Source organism: Zingiber officinale, chromosome 2B, assembly GCF_018446385.1.
Source record: "Zingiber officinale cultivar Zhangliang chromosome 2B, Zo_v1.1, whole genome shotgun sequence".
NCBI lineage: Eukaryota > Viridiplantae > Streptophyta > Magnoliopsida > Zingiberales > Zingiberaceae > Zingiber > Zingiber officinale.
In genome coordinates, this window is record NC_055989.1 from 72,391,341 (window position 1) to 72,416,997 (window position 25,657).

At 38.8% G+C, this 25,657-nt stretch overlaps 2 protein-coding genes across 2 annotated transcripts; both read right to left on the minus strand.

Annotated features, from left to right (window-relative positions):
- Positions 1-161: 161 nt before the first annotated feature.
- On the minus strand, positions 162-10,523 carry LOC122045861 (polyribonucleotide nucleotidyltransferase 2, mitochondrial-like). Its single transcript, XM_042606259.1, has 16 exons — positions 10,075-10,523; positions 9,189-9,344; positions 8,935-9,105; positions 8,547-8,672; positions 8,312-8,473; positions 8,014-8,133; positions 7,217-7,354; positions 6,939-7,101; positions 4,860-4,985; positions 4,561-4,691; positions 3,760-3,979; positions 3,567-3,650; positions 2,675-2,754; positions 2,133-2,276; positions 584-1,192; positions 162-518 (listed from the first exon to the last, which is right to left on the minus strand). Exons 1-16 carry the CDS (start codon positions 10,429-10,431, stop codon positions 414-416), a joined length of 2,892 nt encoding a protein of 963 aa, XP_042462193.1. The 5' UTR covers positions 10,432-10,523; the 3' UTR covers positions 162-413.
- Positions 10,524-12,072: 1,549 nt separating this feature from the next.
- LOC122045863 (protein NSP-INTERACTING KINASE 3-like) lies at positions 12,073-18,088 on the minus strand. The gene is made up of 11 exons (XM_042606260.1): positions 17,074-18,088; positions 16,331-16,463; positions 16,168-16,239; positions 15,868-16,011; positions 15,689-15,760; positions 15,509-15,568; positions 15,302-15,399; positions 15,063-15,212; positions 13,790-14,128; positions 12,825-13,216; positions 12,073-12,592 (listed from the first exon to the last, which is right to left on the minus strand). Exons 1-11 carry the CDS (start codon positions 17,177-17,179, stop codon positions 12,275-12,277), a joined length of 1,884 nt encoding a protein of 627 aa, XP_042462194.1. The 5' UTR covers positions 17,180-18,088; the 3' UTR covers positions 12,073-12,274.
- Between the last annotated feature and the right edge of the window lie 7,569 nt (positions 18,089-25,657).

Here is a 25,657-nt window from a genome sequence, read left to right on the forward strand (position 1 = left end):
CTAGTAGGAGGGGAAGGAGTTCATTGTTGGTATGCAACTCAATTTGATTTGTGTTCGCAAACCTGACAGCCCGAACATATCAAACGAATGCCAAACAAAAGATGATTGAGCCAGAGTCAGTTGGTCAGATTTACGAGTAGAATACGCTAAACAAGTCCAAATGAGCAAAATGTTTGGCAGCAATTAAAAAAAATGTTGATTCAATACCAAAAGCGTATGCTGGATAAGTGTGGCAGTAGTGAAATAGAGCACATCAGCTGACTGAACAAAAGAAGAAGATCCTCTTCCAGTTGACGTTTAATTTATCAAGACAGTCCCTACCATTTCTGATGTTCTTGTAGATTTTGATGATCTGGGTCTGTTGAGATCAATAAGAGAGTTACCTCTGGCTAAACTTATCGTTGGCCGCAATATCACTCATTCTCTGACAGTGAAAACACTGGAATTCCCTTGGTAGAAAAGCTTGAGCACCTCACTTGAAGCTCTTTACCTACCTCGAAATCCCGTCTACCGTTTACCTGAGACCCAAAACCGAACCATTTAGTGGTGTACCGAGAAAATTAGTACTAGAGAAAGAGAGTACCTCAAATTTGTACATTCCCCGTGTTCCACCACTTAGTTCGAGTACAAGACCATGCGTGCGGATCTGATATACCTTTGCTGGCAATCTATCACCAATCTTCAGTGATTGTGCTTGCGCACTAGGTTTAGACTTGCTGTCTCCATCATCAGCGTGGGAAACACTTTTTCGTGTAGAAGCCTTACGTTTGGTTTTGGTTCCATCGGAAACCTCTTTTTCTTTCTCTTTCTTGCTTTGTCTCTTCTTCTTCACACTCGACTCCTCAAGGTTTTGAGGCGCTGATGACGGATCATAAGGCCTGGGAGAGCTGACCTGCTTTCGAGATTTGGCTTTGGTATGTTGAACAGCAGCACGTTCCTGAGCTTCACACTCTGCAGCACTCCGTATTAGTATTGACGGAGTCGAGCTTTCTGTGCAGGTGGCTACGTCTTCTGACGGTGAGACCCCAACGTTCGCTGATGGTTTTGCAGGAACAGGATCTTGCTTATCGGGAGAACCTTTCTTTGGGATAGTAGCCTTCAATGAGAGTTTGATGTTTCCCCTGATATCCTGCCCAATGCACATCACAGACAACTCTTGTCCGACAGACAAAACATCAGAAACTTTCGATACCTGAAAAAGGAAACATCATCAAGAGCTACAGCAAGAATAGAAATTATACATGACCTGAAATATAGAAAAATTATACACTATGAGGCACAATCCCACGAATGAACAAAATTCTTTATTAGAAATTGTAAAACTATCGATAAAGATACTTGACTACTATGTAGTTGGTACTAAAGCGTTGGATTCACATCCTCCATGCCTCTTAGCTTCAAGAATGGGGATAGTGTCCCCAGGGCGTAGCACAGTTGGGGGCGCATGGTTTCGTGGCCGAGAGGTCCAGGGTTCGATCCTCGGGATGTCATTGCCTGGGGTTAGTGTCCCGGCTATGCGCTTTCAGCTGTATACCTATATTTACCTCCCTCCATATCCGTGGGACCGACTCTAGGGGGGCCACTAATGTGACGGTTCCATATTTTTTTTTTTCAAGAATGGGGATAGCAATTTTCCTGACTCCGATTTAAGACACGCCCACATTATATCGTGCGAACCATTGCGGACATGCTTCCTGATCGGTCACCAGACCGATCAGGAGGTTCCCTGATTGGTCTGGTGACCGATCAGGAAGCATGTCCGCAGCGGTCCGCACGGGCTTTGTCCGCAGCAGATCAATCCTGTATATATATATATATATATATATATAATTCATATGTATTTTATTCTAAATTTATTGCCCCGATCTAAATCATTGAAATGTGGGGAGGAAGAATCTATCTCATGCACAGCGCAACTTCAAATATATCCCGTGAGCATATGATTAATGTTAGGATGAATGAGACTCCCACCAATCAACAAGACACGAAATCATTTTTAGCAAAAGTGATGTGGTGCATTCATGTGCTACGAAGGAATGTGGCACATTCATCCAGCATAGATGTCTTTCGTAACAGAAATGATAAGAAAAACTCTAAAAGAAGAGATATATAAATAGAATAGCATGACTTACTGGTTCATGTGTCAACTCAGAAATGTGGAGAAGACCTTGTTGGCCGCCATTGAACTCAACAAAAGCACCATATTCTTTAACTGAAGAAATAACACCTTTGTATATGCCACCAACTTCAATTTCACGTCCTATGAGAAAAGTGATCTGCAACAATATGTGTAAGTTTGCAAGTGCAATGACTTCAGAAACAGTTACGATTATGTTGGCTACAATTGAAAATAAGTAAGAAATAGCAATATCGCACTTTTTTGGCTACAAATTTAGATAACAAAACAGCTAAATCACTGGAGGCTGAAAATGCAAGTCGAAAATAAAAATGACGATGTCTTTAGATAATCACAACTCACAAGCTGTCAAATGAATAATTTGTATCTAGATTTGTGTTCTAATAAGAAATTCATATACCAAGATTGAATGAGTAACAATTTCCAGAAGTAGAATGGACAAGAAACTATAGGAGAGTACTTTTTAAAGACTAGTCCGATTGATGTATCATGCCCGGATCACAAACTATCATTTCCATTCAAGTTTCAAATCAGTACCTTTTCTTGAGCTTTTTCCATAATAGATCCATTTTTAGCAACAATAGTGACTGTCCCATCACTTACAGAAATGCGTGCGCCTTGAAAGAGTAAAGATTAGTCAGTGAAGATCCTTGTCTCTATATTAACTGAAGTCATTTGCCTAAAGTAAGAAACTTAACGAGCATTTGCAGAAACTTGTTTCCAAGATAATAAAAAGATTTCAATAAGCATACTTTTAAGGAGAAGAGCATAAATTTACCATATAGGAAGAATGCACAGAGTGGACTATCACCATTTATCAAAAGTAATAATTTTTCAGAAAGCATCCAGTACGTGAGCAATAAACACTACTTATAGCACAAACTAATCAATGACAAATATTTGTATAATGTGACTATGTGAGCAATAAATTTCCAACCTTATATGAAAAATTCTTGTTAATTATTTAAGTATTGAGTTTCATGAATGTATGTTGTGAAGTGACAAACAAAATTACAAGTGTCAATAGTTATTAACATCATGAAGAACAAAAACTACTACCAATAACACAACTAGATGTTGTGTCTTGCATTACTAGAATATTCAAGTCAAAAGACTTTGCCACAGAGAAGTGGAGAGTGGTCTTCATGCGCAAACAGAATATGTTGAATTAAAATGAACGTAGAGCATTGTTCCAGACCTGCAACTTTAAGATCTTCTACTCAGATCAGAGCAGATTGAGTTAATTGATTTTTTTTCCTCATATATTACCATGTAAATCTCCATTCTATAATTATATCATAGTGAATCCAAACAAATCAACAGCACTAACCCCAATTAAATTGACTAAGAATTCCTCCAATGTGAGGTAAACACCAAATTTACAACCAAAAAACACAGGAAATCAAAGGTATTAGTTTTGATCAGGCACCTGTTTCTTGTTCGATCCGCTTTCTTTGAGAATTCAAAAACCCAAGAGATCGTCGAAGAGATTCAGGATTAAGTTTGAAGGTGGCTGGAGAGGGGCAGGTTATTAGGGAAGCAAAACAAGTTTTTCCTCTTTTTTTAACCAAAAGTAGTAGCAAACAAATCAACTATAAAGGGAAAAAAAAACTGTGAGAAACCTAATTTAGGTGTGCTTCCATCATCCATTGCACGAGGCACACTTATTTTCTCTTCCATGCGATTAAGAATTTGAATACGACCCTTTCTTGCAGGTTCTAAACTCTCACAAATAATGTCTAGAGGTATTCCAGCAGGTTTTATATCAAGTTGGATTGCAGTAATCCCTTTCTTAGTTCCTGCAATTTTGAAGTCCATGTCCCCAAGGTGATCTTCAAGACCCTGCAAACCCAGAAGAATCAAGCACACGGACAAGCATGTTAAGGAACAAAGATATGTTAAGGAATGAGACATTATATTTATGACAAGAAGTAATCAAGAATTTTAAATCAGTATGTTCCAGCAGACATAGTGTACCACACTCTACTAGTCAGCAGGGAAGCAGACAAAGAGAATGGAAGGAGTTAAAACTTAAGTATCTTATTATTATTTACCAAATAGGGTTACAACTGATATATTTAAAGCGTTACACAACTATGCTACCTAAAGCTTTAGACAAAAGACAAGATATAATATTTATATTGAACAGGAGGCAGGAAACATAAGAGGAAGAGGAAAGAACCATATGAAACTAAACTAGAGAAAAAAAACAGGAAATGAGAAAGAAAATAAAAAGACAATATCATAGTGAGGTGGGTGGTGGTCTGGTGGAGGCATAGAGAAATTTCAGAGATAGGTAAGATTAAAAAAATGATAATGGTCAAATAAAAACCCCTTTTGATTAGTTGACCATTGTAATCATATTGCTGGTACAGTCTTCTATAATCAAACAGAAACATTTGATAAAGGCAATATGTGCTTACCAATATGTCTGTCAGTATACGATAATCAGTAATGTCTCCAGTCGATGGATCCACATCACTAATAAGACCCACTGAAACTCCAGCTACATGTTCCCTAACTGGAATGCCAGCATCCATCAAAGCCATACTCCCTACAGAGAATATTTAAAATGCACCAAAATTTTGCCCAGTCAAAAACACACTAGATGCAAAAAATACAATTTTCTGTACAACTGAAACATTGCATAGCTTTGAGCAGACATATCTGTAATAGAAATATCAGCAGAAAGATAAGTGCACAATTAGCAGGGTGATGGTACCTCCACATACTGTTGCCATTGATGTTGAACCATCAGAAGCCATAACTTCAGAATTCACACGAACAGTATATGGAAAATCATCCTCTGGAGGTAGTAGGGCAAGCAAAGCCTTCTCTGCAAGTGTTCCTGTTAAAGAAAAATGTCATAGTAACAGGCCTGAGAAGAAAAATAATTAGTAAAAACTCAAGAAATTGCATTATATTATCTGGCAATTCACTATAACAGAGAAACACTCCTACGCTGAGCAAATGCATCCAGACAAATTCTTAATAGGGTATTTATTCCATGAGATATGGTATATGCCACTTCTTTGAATACAAAAAAGAAAATATAAGAGGAAATGCAGAAAAGATTTTTTCAGGTTTCATCTACTCCCACACGATCTTGAATATCATGACCTATGGGTTCCATTATTCTGACCTAATAATACAACACAAGCAAAAAAAACTATAATTTCTCACCTATGGCTCAACCTATACAATGATTTGACGTTGAAGTTAAAGAGGAAGCCAAAGTACCCCCAAAAAAGAAAAGACATATATTATATAAATGTTCATTTTTTATCTAATGCAATTACTTGCATTTTGACTATCACACAAAAAGTGTTGGATTGCAATAGTTGCAAATGCATGGAAAGGATCATACTTGTAAGGGAAAGATATCTCCATTGGTATAAAGTCTTTTGGGTAAAGCCCCAAAACAAAAGTCATGAGGACTTAAGCCCAAAGTGAACAATATCATACCATTGTAGAGATATCTAAATTCATTTGGTCCTAACAATTGATATCAGAGCTCGAACCGCTAGAAGAACTAACCACCAATGTGCACAAATCATGGTCTAATAGATCCATGTGTGTGAAATATTGACCTTTAACAAAGAAAATGGGAGTCCCACGTCTAGATCAAGGCGACCTGACACGCGACAAAGAAGTCCTAGCTACGGCTAGACAAGGAAGACCTAGTAAGTCGGTTGGACTGAGGGGCAAGGAAGTCCTAATAGGTCGAATGGATTGAGGGGCAAGAAAGTCCTAGTAGGTCGGATGGATTGAGAGGCAAAGAAGTCCTAGTAAGTCGGTTGAACCGTGGGGCAGAAAAGTCCTGATGGGAATGACATCAAAAGGATAGACTTAAGAGGGAGGTCATTCGTTTGAGGGAGGGGGGATTGTTGGGTTGCAATGGTTGCAAATAAAATCCCACGTTGAAAACACATGGAAAGGATCATGGACTTATAAGGGAAAAATATCTTCATTAGTATGAAGCATTTTGGGTAGAACCTAAAAATAAAATCATAAGGGTTAGGCCCAAAGTAGGCAATATCATACTATTTTGAAGATATCTGAATTCTTTTGATCCTAACAAAAAAAAACCAAGCGAAAAATCAATATTGCCTCATCTATTTGGGATTTGTTACGGTTATCTTCCAGCATTCAAGTTTAACGCGATGCTTCACAGCATTCAATTGAAAACAATCGTTTAATAAAATAATGTGAGCAATCCCACTAATTTATCTAACAATTCTAGTCAACTTACCATCTCAAAATAACCATTATTTGCTCTTTAAATATGCCATTGTCATCATAACCACATTTCTTTTTTTATCCTTTGTTGGGGTTAAACCCTAATTTCCAAAAAGGAAACATCATAATCTATCCTTTTATCAAACCCATCATATTCACTGCATTACTCTCATCTCAACTCTAGTGGTACCACTAACTTTTATGCCCTTGTTTTTCCTACATGGTCTGCACTTCACGTGACAGAACATTTTCTTATAAATCCACATTCATAAGACAGACCACTGACAGAGTATGTCAGCAGGGAAAACAAAATAAATAACAATCTTAGAGCAAAAAAAAATGTGAATTTCCCGTCAGATGTGCTATAAAGCACTGCCAGCTTCTGTCAAAATTAGTGCACCCAACCTCAAACCGCAAACGATAACTATGCATATTCTTAAGTTCAACTCCTTGTGTATATTATAGGAGACATCACTTCATACCAAGAATAAACTAAAAGTAATGTCTAGGTAAAAAAAATAACAGTGCAATTTTCCAAGAATTAAGTGACAAGATGAAATACCATGTCCAACTTCTCGCCTATTCAATCCACCTCGTTTAGCAACTTCATTGATAGAGAATGGGGGAAAGCTGTAATGAAGCATGAAGCGCTTTTTTGGCGGCCCAACTATTGAGTCTAAACGTTGTGCATCTCCAGGAGCCCCAAGTGTGACAGTGCATAGGACCTATGATCAGAAAGCTGGTCATTTTGTTTGATGGAACCATTAATCTACAGCAACTTCATATGTCAAACAAATAAATGTTTCACATACAGGATAAAAGAGTAAAAATTCGACTTACTTGAGTATCTCCACGCGAGAAGAGTGAAGATCCATGCAGCATAGGATATATTCCAGATTCACAATACAAAGGTCTAACCTCATCAAGTTTTCTGCCATCTACTCGAAATCCTTCATCGATAATCCTTCGACGGATGATCTATTCATGTAACGGATTAATACAAAGAAACAAAAAAATTTTACAGAAGGATTTTCTTGGAGTATACAAACATGATTAAAAAGAACAGCCTTTCCATTACTTTCAACAAAATCAAATTGAACACAATGTGCTAAAATACAAATCGTGACAATTTTTAGTGAGTTTTTCTCAAATTGAACACAATTGTTTTCTGAAGACTACAAACAAGTAATTTCTCAAGTGCAAGTGTGCAGTCAAATCAGTATATTACATGGAAGAAAATAACCTTCTTAAGATGCCTGAGGGAAAGAAGGTTAGTATAACAGACTTAAAGATTATAAAAAACCTAGTTGTGGTAATGGCATCCCTCCCATATAAAGTTGAGAAATGAAAGAATTGAAGTTGTTCAAATTATCACTTAAACCAAAGTATCAAACAAACTATCATGGGACAATAGTTATAAGGGTAAATTATTAAGCTATTTGACGAATTCAAAGATACATGTGCTGTTCTATATGATTTTAGCAAATCCAAGTAGACAAAACCAACCTCCATTTTAACCTTTTACAAGTCGATGACTGAAAGTTTGTTGGACTTCAAAATGGATCCAGCATTGAACATTTCAACATACATAAATAATTAACAAAGCACGGAAGCGGAATTTTGGACAAAATCAGTACCTCTTTCCTAACTGTGTCAACTGCTTTTGGAAGGACTTTTAAGCTATCCTCGTCACAATCTTCCTCCAGTTTTGCCTTAACAGTTTGAGTGATTTGGTCCAATGCTTCACCACGCTCAAACTGACAAGATATGACCCATAATGTTTTCATTAGTTTCATAGCACATTGGAAGGATAAAGAATCTGTAACGGTAGTTTTAAAAAAAAACTACATTGTTATTCACTGTAAGCCTATTGGAATGTAGGCAAAACCAATATTTTGATAATCAAACAAAAATAATAATGGTTCATTGATGCACCTTTCCATAACTTGGATCAGTAAATACAGCTTGAATAGGTGCTTCTGCTATGTTCCTTATTTTCTCCAATGTGATATCAGAAATCATTGAGAGCTTATATTCTCTCTTCTTCTTTCCTGCTTTTTCAGCCAGCCTAACTTGAGGATCTATGTATTTGACAGCCTGAACTCCAAAATACAATCTATTAGGACTCATGGTGAAGTCAAATAAATCTAATAAAATTAAATATTACCACCTCTGGATGTGCTAATTTTAATCCAGCTTGGAGATCCTTTTCTGTGATCTCTCGCGCCTGTACATCTATCATTAGGGTACGATCCTTGGTACACGCATAAACCAAATTGAGGTCACTAAGACTTAGCTGCACAGTATGAAAAAATTATTTCAGCCCGCAAAATCACATTTCAAAACAATCAGGACTTAGGAAAACATACACCAAATTGATGTCACTGAGGCTTAGCTGCACAGTATGGAAGAAAGTTAAGCCCACAAAATCACATTTCAATTGGACTTAACGCAATAATTCTAACTATAATATACCTGGTAGCAGAAGCATACAAATGAGCCACCATAAACAAGGAAAATGCCACACACACACACACACACACACTCCAAAATAATACCTCATCCATAGTTGGATTAAAAATAAATTTCCCATCGATCCTCCCCACACGAATAACCCCAATTGGACCATTCCAAGGGATATCAGATAGCATGAGAGCAGCAGATGTAGCATTAGCTGCCATGACATCTGGATCTTGCTTCCCGTCCGAAGAAAGAACATTTGCCGTAACCTGCATACCATGAGTGAATACTAATAAACTGATCGGGATATAAGAGCAAAGTCTTTTTGAATACTTTCTTTAGCAAAGTTAACCTGAACTTCATGGTAAAAACCACGAGGGAATAGTGGACGAAGAGGACGATCTATAAGACGTCCACATAAAAGTTCTCGTTCCTTGGGAGCTCCCTCCCTCCGCATAAATGTTGTAGGAATTGCACCTTGAGCATATTGTTTTTCTTGATAGTCAACCTTAGACAAGACAAATCACAAATCATTTGAAGTGAAAACATACCTAGAAGAGAAACAGCTGAGCACAAGAGAAACAAAGTTGAACAAGTATTGAGTACTTGTGAGATGAACCAAAGGCTATATGGAGTTTAACAATATGCCTTCAAACACACAATATCAGGCTTTTAGAATAAAGATAAATAACTATATACAATAGTCATTTGTGCAGAGATGAACAATCAATTTCCACCACTACCTCACAAGTAAGATAAACAAAACTTTAACTTTGTACATTAAACCCAATCCTGACATATTTGACCAGAGACATTTTGGAGGGATTTTTACATTAGAGAATTATCCGTACCAACTATAGAAACCGAAAAAAAAAAACAGAAAGGCATTCCTTCAACTGATATCTAGATGGTGGAGGTAAACTAAATACGCCGATACATTTTTCACCTTTGATGGACAATCTAGTTGATTAATTTCTAAATTTGCTATGATGAAGTACTGGGGAAAAAAAGGATCACAGAGACACAGACAACTATTTTTTCTTTAATCGCTTGTAAGCTTCACTGCTTACTGAACGTTTTAATCGCCCATATGAAAATATAAGCGTTAAAAGTTCAACTTTTACGCGTTAAAAATAGAAGCATTAACAAACCATGAAATGATCGAACCAAAATTCAACTTCAAAGTCACTAATTTTTCCCAAAATCAATATAAAAAAAAATACACAGCGCATGCATACCGTGAGGGGCAAAAAGTCGCGAGTTCCATCACCTCTGGCTGATGCAACAGTGGAGAGAACATTAGTCTCATCCATAGTGATGACAACCGCTCCGTTCGCAAACCTAGCAATCTTGCCGGTCTCGATGGAGACGGTGCCGGATCCAACCTCGAACTCCTCCCTGAAGGTCTCGAGAACCTTTCGCCCAGGCGAAGGTTCCGCCGCCTGATCCGAAGTAGCGTAAGCGAAGTTCAACGTGGCGGCGCTCCCGACGGAGCGCACTCCAGAGGGATGGAGCGGCCGAAGACGAAGGCAAGCAGGTAGAGTGGCTACCAAGAGAGGAATAGAGTTCGGCCGCCGCCGGAGAAATGCCGCCATGGGGGATGCGAGAGCAAGGCGAGAGCGACGAGGGAGAGAGCGAGGGTTTAAGTAAAGTAGGGTTTAAGCGGGATCGTTGGAGGTCGCATGGTTGTCCACGGCGTCCGCACCCACTGCGTGTTTACTTGGGGCGATAGAATTAAATTTTGACAAAAAAAAACTGCCTTTATTTTTTTTTATCATGGGAAGGCCCCTTTGAAAAATATAAAAAACACATTCCATCTTATATTTTATATTTAAATTACCTTTTTATCTAATTCGTTTTGTTGATAATTTTAATTAAATATTTTTATTAAAATTACTATAATTTTAAATAAAGTTCTAAGAGAATAAACTAGTTACAATTATTTTCAAATGATTTTACGATTTATAATTTAGAATCTAAAATTTAAAATTTATAGTAGATATAAAGTTATAGCCCCAATCAAATAGTTTGTACATTAGTAGTTATTAACTTTTATATATTATAATAAATACAGATAGCTACTATACACTTATGGTTAAATTCTAAATTTTAAAATCTTAAACTTGAAATATTATTATATCAAAATAATTTTTAAATTGATAAAAAAATATTTAAATTTTATTAAAAAAATTTTAAAATAATTATAATATTTATTTAGTGTCTTCCATAATGTATAAAAATGGAGGTCAGATTCTCTGGACCGCAAAGTACAATCTAGAGAATGGACCACTTCACTCATAGATGAAAATTCATGGACTCTACCTGTTATACAGATAGGATCCATGAGATATCACCTATCAACAATCCCTGATCTAAAAATGGATCAGGGATTGTGATCCAGAGAATCTCATCCTATAAAAATGATGAATGATTAGTTACTACAGTATCATCGAAAGTAAGATATAATATTATATTAACTTCTGTGCATGGTAACAATTTGGTAGTTTTTACATATGGTAACTATCCATACCAAAGTCGGATAAAAAAGTATTTTGGGAATCAAATGTGCCTTCTCGATGATCACATAATTTGGGACAGAAGCTCTTTAATTTTTACGCTTAAATTTTATAAAAGAATTAGTATTTTAAGGCAACATTTATTCAATAACATTAATTAATATATCAATATAAAATTTTAAGAATTAAATTAAATAGATACATGATAATATAATTCTTTTAAAAAAAATTAACTAAAACATTTAATATGATGGGATTAGCTTTATATCTTGATTCAATTATAAACCGTGCTTAAATGGTTGAAAATCCACTACTAACTAATTTTGAGGAAGGTTAAAATAAAATTATGTTAATATTATTTTTTATATATAAAAATATATATTTTTATAGTTCTTTTTAGTCTGACATTAAGTTTGATATTAGATTTTGACTAAAATCAAATATAATATTGTTATCAATTTAATATCTAATATAAAAAATCCATTACAATAACTCATAGGACCATTATCAAGTCAATTTATAAGCCTGAAACACTAAATGATACTGAAAATTTCAAACATCACTTTTATACTTTTATATTGTATTACTGCATGAACCTGATACATCCTTACTAAGTCCAATTTATAAATCTAAGACACTAATTTATATATATTTATGTATTATATTACATATACGATGCGTGATTTAAATTAAAATTCCATTTGTTCAAACCACAAGGCATATTCTTCAACATCAAACAATGTAAGCAAGAAACCAAACAAAAACATTTAAATTCTGTTACCTTTATTTGTACACCTCTTCCCTCGATACAATGTGTTGAGTCGCAAGAGTCGAGAGACCGCAACGTGAAACTGTTATCACTACCCAACGAAAAAAACCCGAAAAGAATCACATTTACATTGTACAATGTTTCGAGTCTCTGTCACCGAGGGCCTGAAAGTTCAATTGCTTCTAATACCATCGACGAGTCGTCCATCAAGTCAGCATACTGATGTGTTGGCTGCTCCGAGGATTGAGACTTGGGTGTATCAGCCTTCTGTGTAGCTTCCCACTTCTCCGCAAGCCCGTCGCCTTCCAACATTCGCACGACTTCTGACATCTTGGGGCGTTGTGATGGATGGAATTGTGTGCAAAGAAGAGCCACTTGAACCATCTCTTCGAGCTCTACTCTGTCGTAGTTGTTTTTGAGATCTTTGTCGACCACCATGTACAGTTTATTCTCTTGGTGAAGTTTTTTAACCTGCAAAGGCCAGGGGGCAAACAAACACAAGAACATATCATGGATAGTGACTTTCAGTTAGCTGACTTAGATTTGTTTGTATAATCTACACAACTGAAAGAAGTTATTGCCCCAATATGGTACATGCGTATTCAAGGACTGACAAATAAATTTCATAGTAAACGGATCGAAAGAAGCATATGATTCTCTCTCTTGTTAAAGAAGACTCCGACTAAAAGAATAGTACACTTACCCAGTCGAGCATGAGGCCTTTCTGGTTTGCAAGTCTCCCAAAATCCAATGCTTTCTGCCCGGTAATCAGCTCGAGTAATAGTATGCCGAAACCAAAAACATCAGTCTTTTCTGATGACTGTCCGGTCGAAAGATATTCCGGAGCAATATGCCCCACTGTTCCGCGAACTGCTGTCGTAACATGCGACTCCTGGTGATCCAAAAGTTTTGCCAGCCCGAAATCCCCAACCACTGCTTCGAATTCTTCATCGAGAAGAATGTTTGCAGCTTTTACATCACGGTGGATAATTTTTGGATCACATTGCTCGTGTAGGTATAATAATCCCCGGGCAGTCCCCAATGCTATCCTCTTTCGTCTTGACCAATCTAAAGCTGGCCTTCCATGAACATTCTCTGCCGGAAATCAAAGAAAAAAAATCTTCAAGATTAGAGCAGTTCATGGGCAGCGTGCTAATTATTTGATATAACTATCCAACAATGACAATAAGCAAACTTTCACTAGGTTGGCATGCATCATCGCATGGTAGAGGTGTGAAAGCAAGCAAATAAAAGGATCTACAAGTTCAAGAAATCTACAATGTTGGATGTATTATTCGTCGTTTGTGACATAAGAAACAAGGTTCTAATCCCCACTCACGGCTGTTTAGAACCGGTAGGAATCAGCCACCCAGTCATACATTTATGCAAAAATCAAACATTTAATACATCTTATGGCATAACGTTGGGGCACACAGGCAGGGTCGAATTTTCCCTTATCAAAAGGTAGACAATCAACAACAATTTCATCACTAGGAACTTAATCAGACATCCATCATATGTCTTGTTTTTCCAAGATATTGAGATGTGTAGTTACTTGTCGATAAAGGATAGAAACAATCATGATACACAACCTGTCTTGACATTGTTTTCTTAAGCAATTTCAGGAATCATATTCAATCGAGAAAGTAAGAAGCATAGGGGATTCACCTCTAAGTTGAGAAGCTACGCTCCCGTTGGGCATGTAAGGATAGACAAGGAGCCTCTCATTCTCTGTTGTGCAGAATCCACAAAGCTTGAGTAAATGACGATGAACTGCCAAGCTTATCATTTCAACCTCGGTTTGGAATTGAAGACCTCCAATGCTGTTATAGTCTCGCAAACGTTTAACAGCCACTATGGTTCCATCCCGCAAACAACCTTTGTAAACAATTCCATAACCTCCTTTACCTAGAATATTTTTTGAATTGAAATTATTGGTGGCTGTTCGTAGCTCCTTAAACAAATAAAGCTTCAAGTGTCCCAAGCAAACTTCTGGATCATATTGCTCTAGAATTGAACAAATTTGCAACCGATGAGTATATCAACATTTTGGATAGACATATAAAACCAAATATAAGTAAAAAAATGAATTCTATTATTCGAATCAAATCATGCATTAATCAATAACTTAGAGAATGATTATCAAAGTATACATATTCACAACTTCTCATTCTTCTGATTGAAAGAGTAAGCTAATTGTAAATTACTGTTGAGCTTCTTGAATTGGATCTTGGAAAAGGAAGTATGATTTGGAAGATTAGAGCTTCATTAACAGAAGAAATTTGACAGATATGAACCTTACGACGTGTTATGGACTGTGGGCAAGCTCATGCAATAAAAGATAATCTGGAGCACATCAAACACACAACAAATTTAGAAACAAGGGTGGTTATCAAGAGAATTGATTCAGCTATAGTAATTGAATTTTATTTAAGTCGAGTATCTTTTATTTTTAGTAAAAAAAAAAACCTTTCTTATTCGTTGTTTGTTTTCTTCCTTTGTCGAAAAGGAACGTCAATTGTATTTAAATGGCTGAAATAATGCAATAACCCCCTAGATCAAGAGGTTCTCTAATCCCATGAGCCTCAAATTATCCCTACCACCATAGGCTGTCAAGATCGTAAAACCAAGAAGACAAAAATTGATTCCACCGATTAACTGGTAAACCGTCCCATTACGCGATCCATATCCAAGGGCCATAACACGATGTTTGTTAGCTTTGGTTGGTACAAATTATTAATCTCTAGGCTTATGGGCCTTGCTTTCCAGACAGACAAAAACAATTGTTTCTGCTAAAATAATGCTAATTAATATATATCGTACAAATGATTGAAGAAAAGAAACTAACTGTATATTGAACAAATGGCTGAAAAAAATACAGAATGACAGAATATGAAATATAGATGCTCAAGCTTGAGAACTGTAATGTGAAGTCTCTTACCATTTACATCATAAAATATCTGTTGATTGTGTCTGTATCTCCACCAAAGTAGTAAGCCAATAACAATCACTAAAAAAGTAAGCGAACCAACACTTGCACCAAATACAATAGCAACATGCCGGCTTCTTGTTCCTCCGAGTTGTGACCTATCTGAATTAGATTAGTTAAAAAAGAATTACTCAATTATTTTCAAGAAGGAACTGTAATCCAACATGTAAAACAATAGAAAATTAGCTCACACTTTAAATCTTCCGGTGGATATGAAAGTGGATCCACTGATCCAGACGAGCAGTTAATGTCTAAATTTGATCCACATATTAAGGAGTTTCCAATAATGCTGATTAAAAATTAAAAAAGAGCTACATGTCAGAGTCTATAGATCAAATGAGTGCACATCTTTTCAGAGAAAACAAAGTGAGAAAGCAAGGAAAAAAACAATAGCTTACTTAAATGTTCTTGCAGATATTTTTGGCAAGGAACCACTTAAATTGTTGTAAGAAAGATCCCTGTAAGCATTATCAACCAATTCAATAAAAGCCTCAGTTTAAAACAAAATGGCGCTAGTCTTGTATGCCAGAGATCCACTACAGCGACAACTGAAAAAGTAATGGAAGAAAAAGACATACACGAGAGTGAGACCTCTGATGTTGGACAGTGAATCTGGGCAAGGTCCAGAAAGACTATTGTTGTTCAATCGCCTGGAAGAAAAAACAAAAAGAAGAAAGACACATATTTTCGGGTCCGGATAATTGATACATGATCATTTAAAAAAGAACTCAATGTTTTGATTATGAATATATCATACAGGTAATTCAAGTTGTTAAGGTCGCCAAGTGAACTAGGAATAGTGCCACGGAATTGATTGTTGGACAAGTCTAGTGTCTGGAGTTTCTCCAGTTTGCCTATCTCAGCAGGAATTGCACCGGACAATGCATTGTTTTGGAGCAGCCTGCAGAAACAATCAACATTAATAAATCTTCAATTGAATTATGACAATGCTTATCCCTTGATACAAGGAATGATTTCCACATGAGGGTCATAATCATTTGTCTAATAGATCATATAATCTGTGGCAACCACAAGAACGAAGAATTTTCCAGCTTACACAGACTGAAGATTTGTAAGATTTCCTATACCAGGTGATAGTATACCAGACAAGCTTTGGCTGGGTAGTCCCCTGACAATGACAGAGAGAAACGATTTACATAAGTAGGTGATTAAAAGAAAGAAAATAAATTTAATCCTGCACAACTGGCGTTTGTCCTTACAGAGCAGACACGTATCCGTCAGCTGAGCAGGTGACCATCCTCCAACTACATGGATCCACTGAGTTGATATCCCAATTCTCCAAAACATTGTAAGGGTCATTTAATTCAATTTTTATTGCCATCAATGCTACCACTGAAAATTGTAGAGAAAGAAAAAAAATCAAATGTCAGAAACAAGATGTGCTTTGGAGATGGTTAGGAAGAACATATATCTCATTTCAGCTAATTGACAACTGACAATAATTTGTCTGCTAGAAGATTCATAAACAAAGAACACGGAAGAAGATTAAATAGCTGCATCTACGTGAATCATTTAATTTCTGACACATGATAATTAAATGAGACAGTCAGAGCAGGTAAAGACTCATAAACATGGAACAGGGAAGAAGATCAAGTAGCTATGTGAATCATTCGATTTATGATGCATTGTGATTAAATGAGACAGTCAGAGCAGGTCTAGAAGACAGTGAAATACCAAACTACCAACAGATGGAATAGACTATAGAGTAAGAACTGTAATTTAGGTTGAGCCTTTAATCAATTGCATTCTGCATTTCCAATTTCCTTTAAGTTTACTGCTACCGGAAGTGATTGAAGCTTAATAGCGCAGGCAACAATGTTGGGGTGTTCAAAGGAGATCCGAAAGTAGGAAAACACCACATGCTAAGCGCACGTTCGATTGGAAGAAGTTGTCCATGAATTGGAGATCGAAGAAAGAAAATAAGTGACAGAGTGCCGCAGACCTTCATAGTTTATGCCGGACGGCGTCAGTGTGGCGGACGACGACGGGTAAAGGAAGCCAATCAGTAGCCAGAAGAACGCCCAAAAGAGAAGATGTCTTGTAGCCATGCTCGTTACTTTCTTACGTTCTTCGCATAGACAATCAATTAGCTGCAGTCACCACGTCCGTATCAATCACTTCACGAACTGCCATCACGAACAGGGAAATCCGAGCAAAACCAGAGTTTCCTACGTCGTGATAGTCGTCAATCCAAGGCCCGCCAGATCCTGGAAGCCAAAAGGCAGAAATATATTCCTTTCCTTCTTGAACCCTCTCAAGATCGCCTTAATTTTGTTTCCTAGATCGCCAGAGAACCAACTTTCCTCCCCCAAAAGATTACACGCTCTTGCTAGCTAGTACCATTACTAGTTCAAAGCACCCATCCGAACAGAAAGCCTCGGGATCAAAGTCCAGATAGTCACAAATCAAAAGCCCGTCAGATCCTGGAAGCTAAAGGTATCAACATACTCTTTTCCTTCTTGAATCCCCGCAAGATCGCCAAAGAACCACCTTTCCTCGGAAAATCACACACTCTTGCGCAGAGGAGGAGCGTAGAGAATATTTAAAAAGGGGGAGAAATTGCAGCTCTCTTTTCGGGACAATCTACCATCTCAAGAAAAGAATTGACAGCCCGCAGATGCCTGCCACCGCCAGATCTGCAAAGGAGGAGCCTCTTCTCCCCGTCAAAGTAGCCGCGGCGAGGTCGCCCTGCCCTAGCTTTAGCAGCCGCAGCAGCGCAGTGGAAGTGGGCGAGCGAAGAAAGCAGGAGCAGCTGAGGCAAGGGTGGTGGATTCCTTGGAGTCTGGCAGTGTCCCATATGCCCATACCGTCCTCCTCTCCGCCTCAGAAAAGGGCAAAACAAACGCCACGCTGCAGCAATCGGACACGCAAAGGGCCAATGCAAACAAACTGCCAAAGCCGACACGGGAGCAGATGTACTACAATGACACCCATGCTCTGCCTCGCTTTTGTGTGTGTGAGAGAGAGAGAAAAAAAGATGCTTCACAACTCCGCCTCGGGCCTTAGCTCCAACAACTACCATTACTTTCCCCCCTCCTCCTCCTCCTCCTCCTCACTTTTTACGGCAATTTATTTCACTCCACTCTCCGGATTACTCCGACTTCTTCCCGCCGTAATTTAGCAAAATCTCTTCCAAAATTACTCCTCCGCTCAAATTTATTCTATTAATTTGAGTTAAATGATCGTCTTCCTACTTTACCCACTAAATAAATTTTAAAAATAATTTATGAACATTTCGAAAGTCCATAATTTTTTAAATATTAATTTTTATTAGGATTTACATTCTAATTCTTATTTATTCATTTATTCTTACCCGAACAATTTGATGTACAAACTACCGACGGAGTTTCGAGAAGGATAGTATATTTTATTTTTAGACTTGAATCCTTAATTTATTCTATATTTGTTTTTTAAAGTTTTCACTAACCGTGCTTTAAAATAATTAGACACGGTATCATATTATATTTTCATTTATATTTAAATTAATTTTATTCTATTTTATCAGTTTATAATTGATTATTTTTTAATCTTTTTTATTAATACGTTTATTCACACTATTTAAATGTATGAGGCACAACCTTAATTTTTTTTTATCCTACTATATTTACACATCTACTTTTGACATTTTTTATATTTCTGACTCTTATTTTTTACTTATATACACTCTTCTTCGTAACGTAATATTTAATTTCATATAATATTTGACTCCAAAATTAATATTAAAGAATATCAACTAAAGCTCATATTTTTAGGTCTTTAAAAGGGATAAAAAATAATAATAGTGTAATTAACTACCCTTTTACACAAAAACAAAATATATTAGTTATTGGAAAGCATGAAAATCTTTGGATATGATATTTTAACCATAGTTACAAATAGGACTTGGGGGTATTTTTGTAATTTAAAGGGGATGGATGTAAAAATAGCCATCAATAATAAATTGCTTTTATGATATCGTGACATCACTGTCGAGACAGGCCTTGATTGTTAAAAGGAATGGACCAGTTGAAGAAAAATATATAGAGGCGAAATCTAAAATATTTTTAATCATTTTTTTTATAGTGAGAAATAAAAAATTCTTTTCGTCCCCCATATTGTAACTTCCTGGGAATGTACCATTACATATGAGGATAACACTCTATTTTAACAACTATAATATCTAATTGCTATAATATAGATCAAACTGCATCAATATTATATTTTAACAATATTTTAACTCTTATCAATACTGATTCGGTGATAAGAGCGAGGGCCTCTCGTTGACGGGAGGTCAATGACACGTAGAGATCAATAGTCAAGAGGGTCAATCCCAAGGTCGTGCCGAGCGGACAGAGGTCGTGCCGAGCGGAGTGACGGGCCGACCGAATATCCAACCAGGAGTCTCCCGGACCGGACGAAAGACAGTCCGACCAGGGGTCGTGTTTTCGATGCTCAAGGTAAAAGAGTCTATGGGTCGAGCGGAAAGGCCGTTCGGCCGTGCCACAGGACAATAAGGCGTAATTCCATTCGAGCACATGAGCAGGGCTTCTCCTGCCACCGACAAACAGCATGATCGGCTGCCGGAGCGGGCAGAGTATCGTACGGTAGAAGTTTCCACCGTCACATCTGGGATATGCTCGGACGATTGCGGATGGCGTCAGGCATGTTTTTTTGACACAACCCTACTGAGGTATGTTTGGAGAAGCGTGCACGCATCGAGAAGCGTGTCCGCGCCTCCCCGGAGTCCTATATAAGGACCCCCAGACTTCGACGGAGGTATGCGATTTTCATCACTGTAACCATAATAGCGTTGCCTTGCTCTTCTTTTCTTCACTGCCTGACTTAAGCGTCGGAGGGTCGTCGCCGGGAAACCCCTCCCGGCTCGGCTTCTTTGCAGGTTCGCCAGAGATCTACATCACCACTCGAAGATAGCGAAGAGTGTCACGTCCCCAGTATTCATCGACTCAACGTTCGGACAGGATCAAATACTATTAATAGTATAATGTAATATTTATATAACTATCCCAATATGAATATTTTACTTTTAATCAATATTAATTAATACTAATTAATGTTGCTTGACATTATATTACAGTAGTTGCATATATCATAATTGTACGTACTTTATTTTTTATTAATACCAATCAACATTATATTATAGAAGATATATCTTATAGGTATTATAATTATGCAGTTACCGTAATTATAAATATTATAATTGTTATAGTTGTTTATATCTATTATAATTATATAGTAGTGGGAGAATTTAATATTTTAAGCTGAGAGCTATGTATTAAGTGATGAAAATAATTATTATAAATAGTATTTAAAGATCGTGAAACAGAGGGAGAAGAGGCAAAAAGTACCGACGAACACTCAGACGAAATTGATGATGAAATTTGGGAGGTACCAATTACAAAAGGGAGATTATATGGACATCATATCGCTGCATAATAGTCCGAGGATTTTTTTTCGTTATTTTTATTAGAGATTATATGGATAGACAGATGAAGAATTAATATAACACTGATATTTTTTATCTATAGAATTTTATCTTGGTGAATAAACAATGACAACCCACCTAACTCCCTCTCTCAGCTACTTCCAATGCCCACTATTAACACCAAGATTTTATAAAAAAAAAAAATCATGACTATTAACATCAAAGACAAATTTACACATGGACTAGGGCCCAATTATGATCCCCTAGTCATTAAAAAAAAAGTAAAAAACTAAAGGTAGTTTTGTAAAATATAAGTGGTGGGCTAGAGAGTGCTTTTAAAGTAATACTTTTCTTCTCTTTAACCATTTCTATAAAAAAACAAAATGAAGGAAAAAAAAATGAATTTTTGTTTTCAATAGCTGTGTTGCCCTTTTGGAGGGAAACATGCCCAATGGATAAACATGGGCCTTAAATTTTGTTTTACCAAATTTAGTAAATTTGGTTAATAACTACATCTTGTTATAGTTTTGGGGCACGTGAGCCAGTTGGCAATCCCGCCATGACAGACAAATAGTTGCTGCACGTGATAAAATGGTGATGGGTTAAAATGATTTTATATGAAAGAATTATCCACATTTTGCTGCGACATCTCGTAACCCAAAGACACCCAATCTACTCTATTTTATTTGTAAATATATTAGATTTTTAGAGTTTTTTTTTAAATAAAATGATAATAGATCCTATCTGAAAATGGATGAGATGAAAAGTTAAAAATGTAGAAATCTTATTAATCGCTTATAGATTCAGTTATATCTTGTAAAACAGATGACGTCAGTGCCGAGTAGAGAAGGGGTCCCCGGTGTTGACCCTCTGATGCTCAAGTCAGTAGAAGGCGGAACAACAAGAATGAACACTGTAGCGTAAATAATATATATCACGTACCTCCATTGATACTTGGACCCCCCTTTTTATATAGAGTTTTTGTAACGCGTACACGCTTTTCCAAACGAGCACGCTTCTTGAAATTTCTCCTAAAAAAATTTGTCAGTAAAGTGTCTCTGACATAATACCTTAACAAACCGAGCATATCTCTGATGTGATAGTAGAAGCTTCCGTCACACGATCTTCTTGTCGACCATGCCTGGTGTCAGCGACACTAACTTCCAAAAGGATGTCGAGAGATAACACAGTGGGTCCGTTGCTAGGCCGAGTGGGTTAACCGCTCGGCTAGAACTTTGCTGCGCCTGTGCCTCGTCCGCTCAATCGAAACTCCGTTGCGCCTGTGTCGGGCGTCCAATAACACCCCGTTAAGCGTCAACTGTTTGACACACCTCCCCGAGTCAAAGTTGGGGTGGTCGGACCGGAACCTTCTCCTCTCGGTCAGGGGCTTGATCGCCCAACTGGCCAATATGATTATCATCTGTTTTGCCATATGATACCAGAACGTTGACCGCCTTAACCTTGACCTCCATATCGCTGCATCACATGCCTCCCCCTCAAGTTTAGTCGAAGGAGGTTGCAAGTCCGACTGATTGGACAAATTATCAATAACGCTTTCCACCCGATCGACTTATGACACTCCTTAGCTTCTGATCGGGCCGACGTAGTCCAACGATCGGCTATGTGACCGCTCCATTGTAACTGAGCGAGTGTTAGCAACTTTCTTAGTCGATCGACCTGTTGAAGACTACCGTTCGGCGATACGTCTGCTTCCTAATGCCGATCAACACAAGCAAGATCCATCGAGATCTTCTCTTGCGCTCCCTTGGGTGGGCGCGATCTGGGTTTATGTCATCCATATTTCTAGGAGATCATGTAAATCCCCTCTCATCATAGCTAAGCGCGCCTTTATGACTCTTAATTGCCTTTATTAAATGTCATCCCGTGACCAAGCATCACGTGTCCCTCCTGCTACCGCCGCACGTTTGACGTAACAAGTGGATATCCTCTGGTGATGTGACTTTTGGCGCTTTGAATTCAATGACCAGATTTTTGCCTAGGTCTCCGTGACCCTAGATCGAACGACCTCAATCGACCGGCCCTAGGGTTTATAAACCCGTACTCGCCGCCTTCTCCTTTTGCACATTTCTGTCTTCGAGCTCTTCAGCGATACTCCGCCTTCGTTTCTCGGCGATATCCTTCCTCTCCTGCTCCTCCGGCAACATTCCAGTAAGCTTTCCTTCCCTCCAATAGCATCTTTTCACTGCCTTCTTTGCTTTTTGCGATGGCGAGTTCTTCACTGCCTCCCATCATTGTCCCTGGCCCTAGGTACATCTCTATTGAGTTCAGGTTTGATGTCAACGACGCTGAGAGCCTGATAGCCGCCTATGAGTTTCCTTATAATTACCAAGTTCTTCTTCCTTCTCCTTTCGATCAACCAAATGTTCAGTCGCCTGACTGTCTTTGTTTCTTTAGGGATCAGTTTATCGTTGGTCTGCAGTTTCTAATCCACCCCTTTTTTCCTGTCGTATGTAAATATTTTCGCATATCTCTTCATCAATTAGTGTCGAACTCCTTTCGGCTGCTATGCGAGGTAGTGGTTCTGTTCCACCTGCATGACATTCCTCTCACTTCCTAACTTTTTTATTATTTTTATTATCCCAAATTGTCTGAGCCGGGAACTTTTCTTTTCCAAGCCCGAGTGAGGCTTAGTTTTCTTCAATAAAATGTCCACCTCCGATAAACATTGGAGGGAGTACTTCGTTTTTTTACGCTGATCTTGTCCGAGAGTCGAGGCGATGGACGCTAGGGGACGTGGTACTCCTGTTGACTATTGACAGACACCGAGTTAAAGGAACCTGCAACCACAGCAGCATCAGTGCCGAGCCAGAGAGGGGTTCCCTGGCGATGACCCTCCGACGCTCAAGTCAGTCTCCGGCGGTATATAAGCGAGGAAGCAAAGAAACAGAATAACAGTAAAAAATGTGCATACCTCCGTCGAAGCTTGGAGCCCTTTATATAGGGCTCTGGAGAAGCGTGTGCACACTTCTCGAGATATGCACGCTTCTCAAAACTTCCCCTGAAAAGACATGTTAGGAAAGCATCCCTAACATCATGCCTCAATGACCCAGGCATATCTTTGACATGATAGTGGAAGCTTCCGCCGTACGATCTTCTCGTCTATCGGTGGCGTGAGTTCCCACGAGGATATCGGCTGATCTTCCTTTTGTCTGTCAGTGGGCCGAGCGGGATGGTCGCTCGGCCAGCCCTTGGCCGTTCGGGTGGTCTAGCCCTTCAGTCGAGTGGAGTGGCTGCTCGACCAACATTCCACTATCAGAGTTTCGTTGTGCTGTGATCCTTTTTCACCGACTCCAAGGTTCGATGTAAGTCCGGGCGAGCTGGCCGCTCGACGTATATCTTGTTCTGAGCGTCGAAAGCTCGGTATGTTACTAAGCTGTGGTGATCAGCGGGTTGACATCGGCTCGGCTATCCTTTACGCCGGTCGGGCAAGTGAGTTGTCCGACCGACCGATGATATAGGGGCGTTGACCACCTAGACTCTGACTTTCCCCGTAGCAAGGACCTTCTGAGGGGTGGGCCCTTATCACCGGATCACATGTCTCTCCTTCAAGTCTAGTCGAAGGAGGCTGCAAGTCTAACTGACTGGACAAAAAAAAACATGGAGATTGGTTGACCGATTGGCCATCATATGGGTAGGACTCCGATTGGTTCGCCAGAGAGTGTCGGTCGGCCCCAAGACCGATCCTTGCAGCCGATCGACGCTCCAAGTGTTTGCACTTGGGCTTTTCTCCCTCCATGTCCTCGAGCTCATTCGGTCAATGCTGACGTCACCAGAATCTCTTTCGAATTCGTGTAAATCACCCCGTTAAGGCTGTGCACGTGCCTATTAAATGCGAACCAGTGAAGGAATGTCACATGTCGTTGTCGCAGTCGTCGCCTGCCCGAAGCGACAGGCTCTAACGCGACAATCGACGGTTTGAATTCTACGGATGAATTTGTGTCTTGGGTTTTATGCCCTAGATCCAACGGCTCTGTTGAGCCGAACTGAGGGCTTATAACGCCGCAGCGCCGCCCTCTTCCTTACCATTGTTTTCTGCTATCAGTGCTTCAGCGATTCGTGACCAATTGTTCCAGCGATTCGCGATCAGTTGCTCCAGTGATCTCGACTTCCCTCCTTCCACGACAACCTTTTCTGCCTTCTGTAAGCTCTTCTCCGATCTTGCAGTTCTCTTGGGTCTTTGCTTCTATCTCATGCTCTTCGTGTTTTCTGTCCATCTTCATCCCCATCGAGTTCCTGTTATTGTTTTCCGACCATGGCTAGCTCTTCTCGGTCGTCTGACCCCACTCCTGGTTTCTGGTACAGTACCATGGAGACCAGATTTGATGCGGGCGACATCGAGAACCTTAGGAATATCTTTGAGATCCCCTCTGACCATGACCTAATCTTGGTCAATTCGTCCAATCGGCCAAATAATCCGCCGCCCGACACTATTTGTCTCTTCCGAGACCAATTTGTGGCCGGCCTCCGCTTCCCGACCCACTCCTTCATTATTGAAGTTTGCAACTATTTCTGTGCCCCTTTTCCACAGCTTGTACCCAATTCCTTTCATTTGTTGTGTGGTGTCGTCGTGCTGTTTCAATTGCACGACATTCCTCTGACCGCGCATCTTCCATTTTTTTTACTACCTCAAGCAGTTTGAGCTGGGGACTTTCCTTTTTCAATCGCAGGGCGAGCTAGTCTTTTTCGACAAAATGCCTTCTTCCAACAAGCATTGAAAGGAGTATTTTTTTTCTTTCTGCGTCTCCTCAAACGACCTTGCTACCAAACGCGATGGCAGGTCAGCCTACCTCCTCAGCTTGATCTGAAGAAAATACAAGAGCCAGCCAGGATACCTTCATGTAGCGACCATGCTGGTCGGCCAGAAATTTGACATCCATAATTTGCTGCAGGAAGGGGTCATGTACATCTTCGGCCTAAGTCTGATCCACTCCCGACTCCCGCGCGGCTTAGGTAATGTTGGTGCGGTTAGCACTAACGGTCTAACTCAAGTTTTGATGAATGACAAAGTAGGATAAGTTAGTTTTGTTGGTTAATCCTAGGAAAACGTACCGGTTCCACTGTACAAAATTTTTTTGTACAAGTG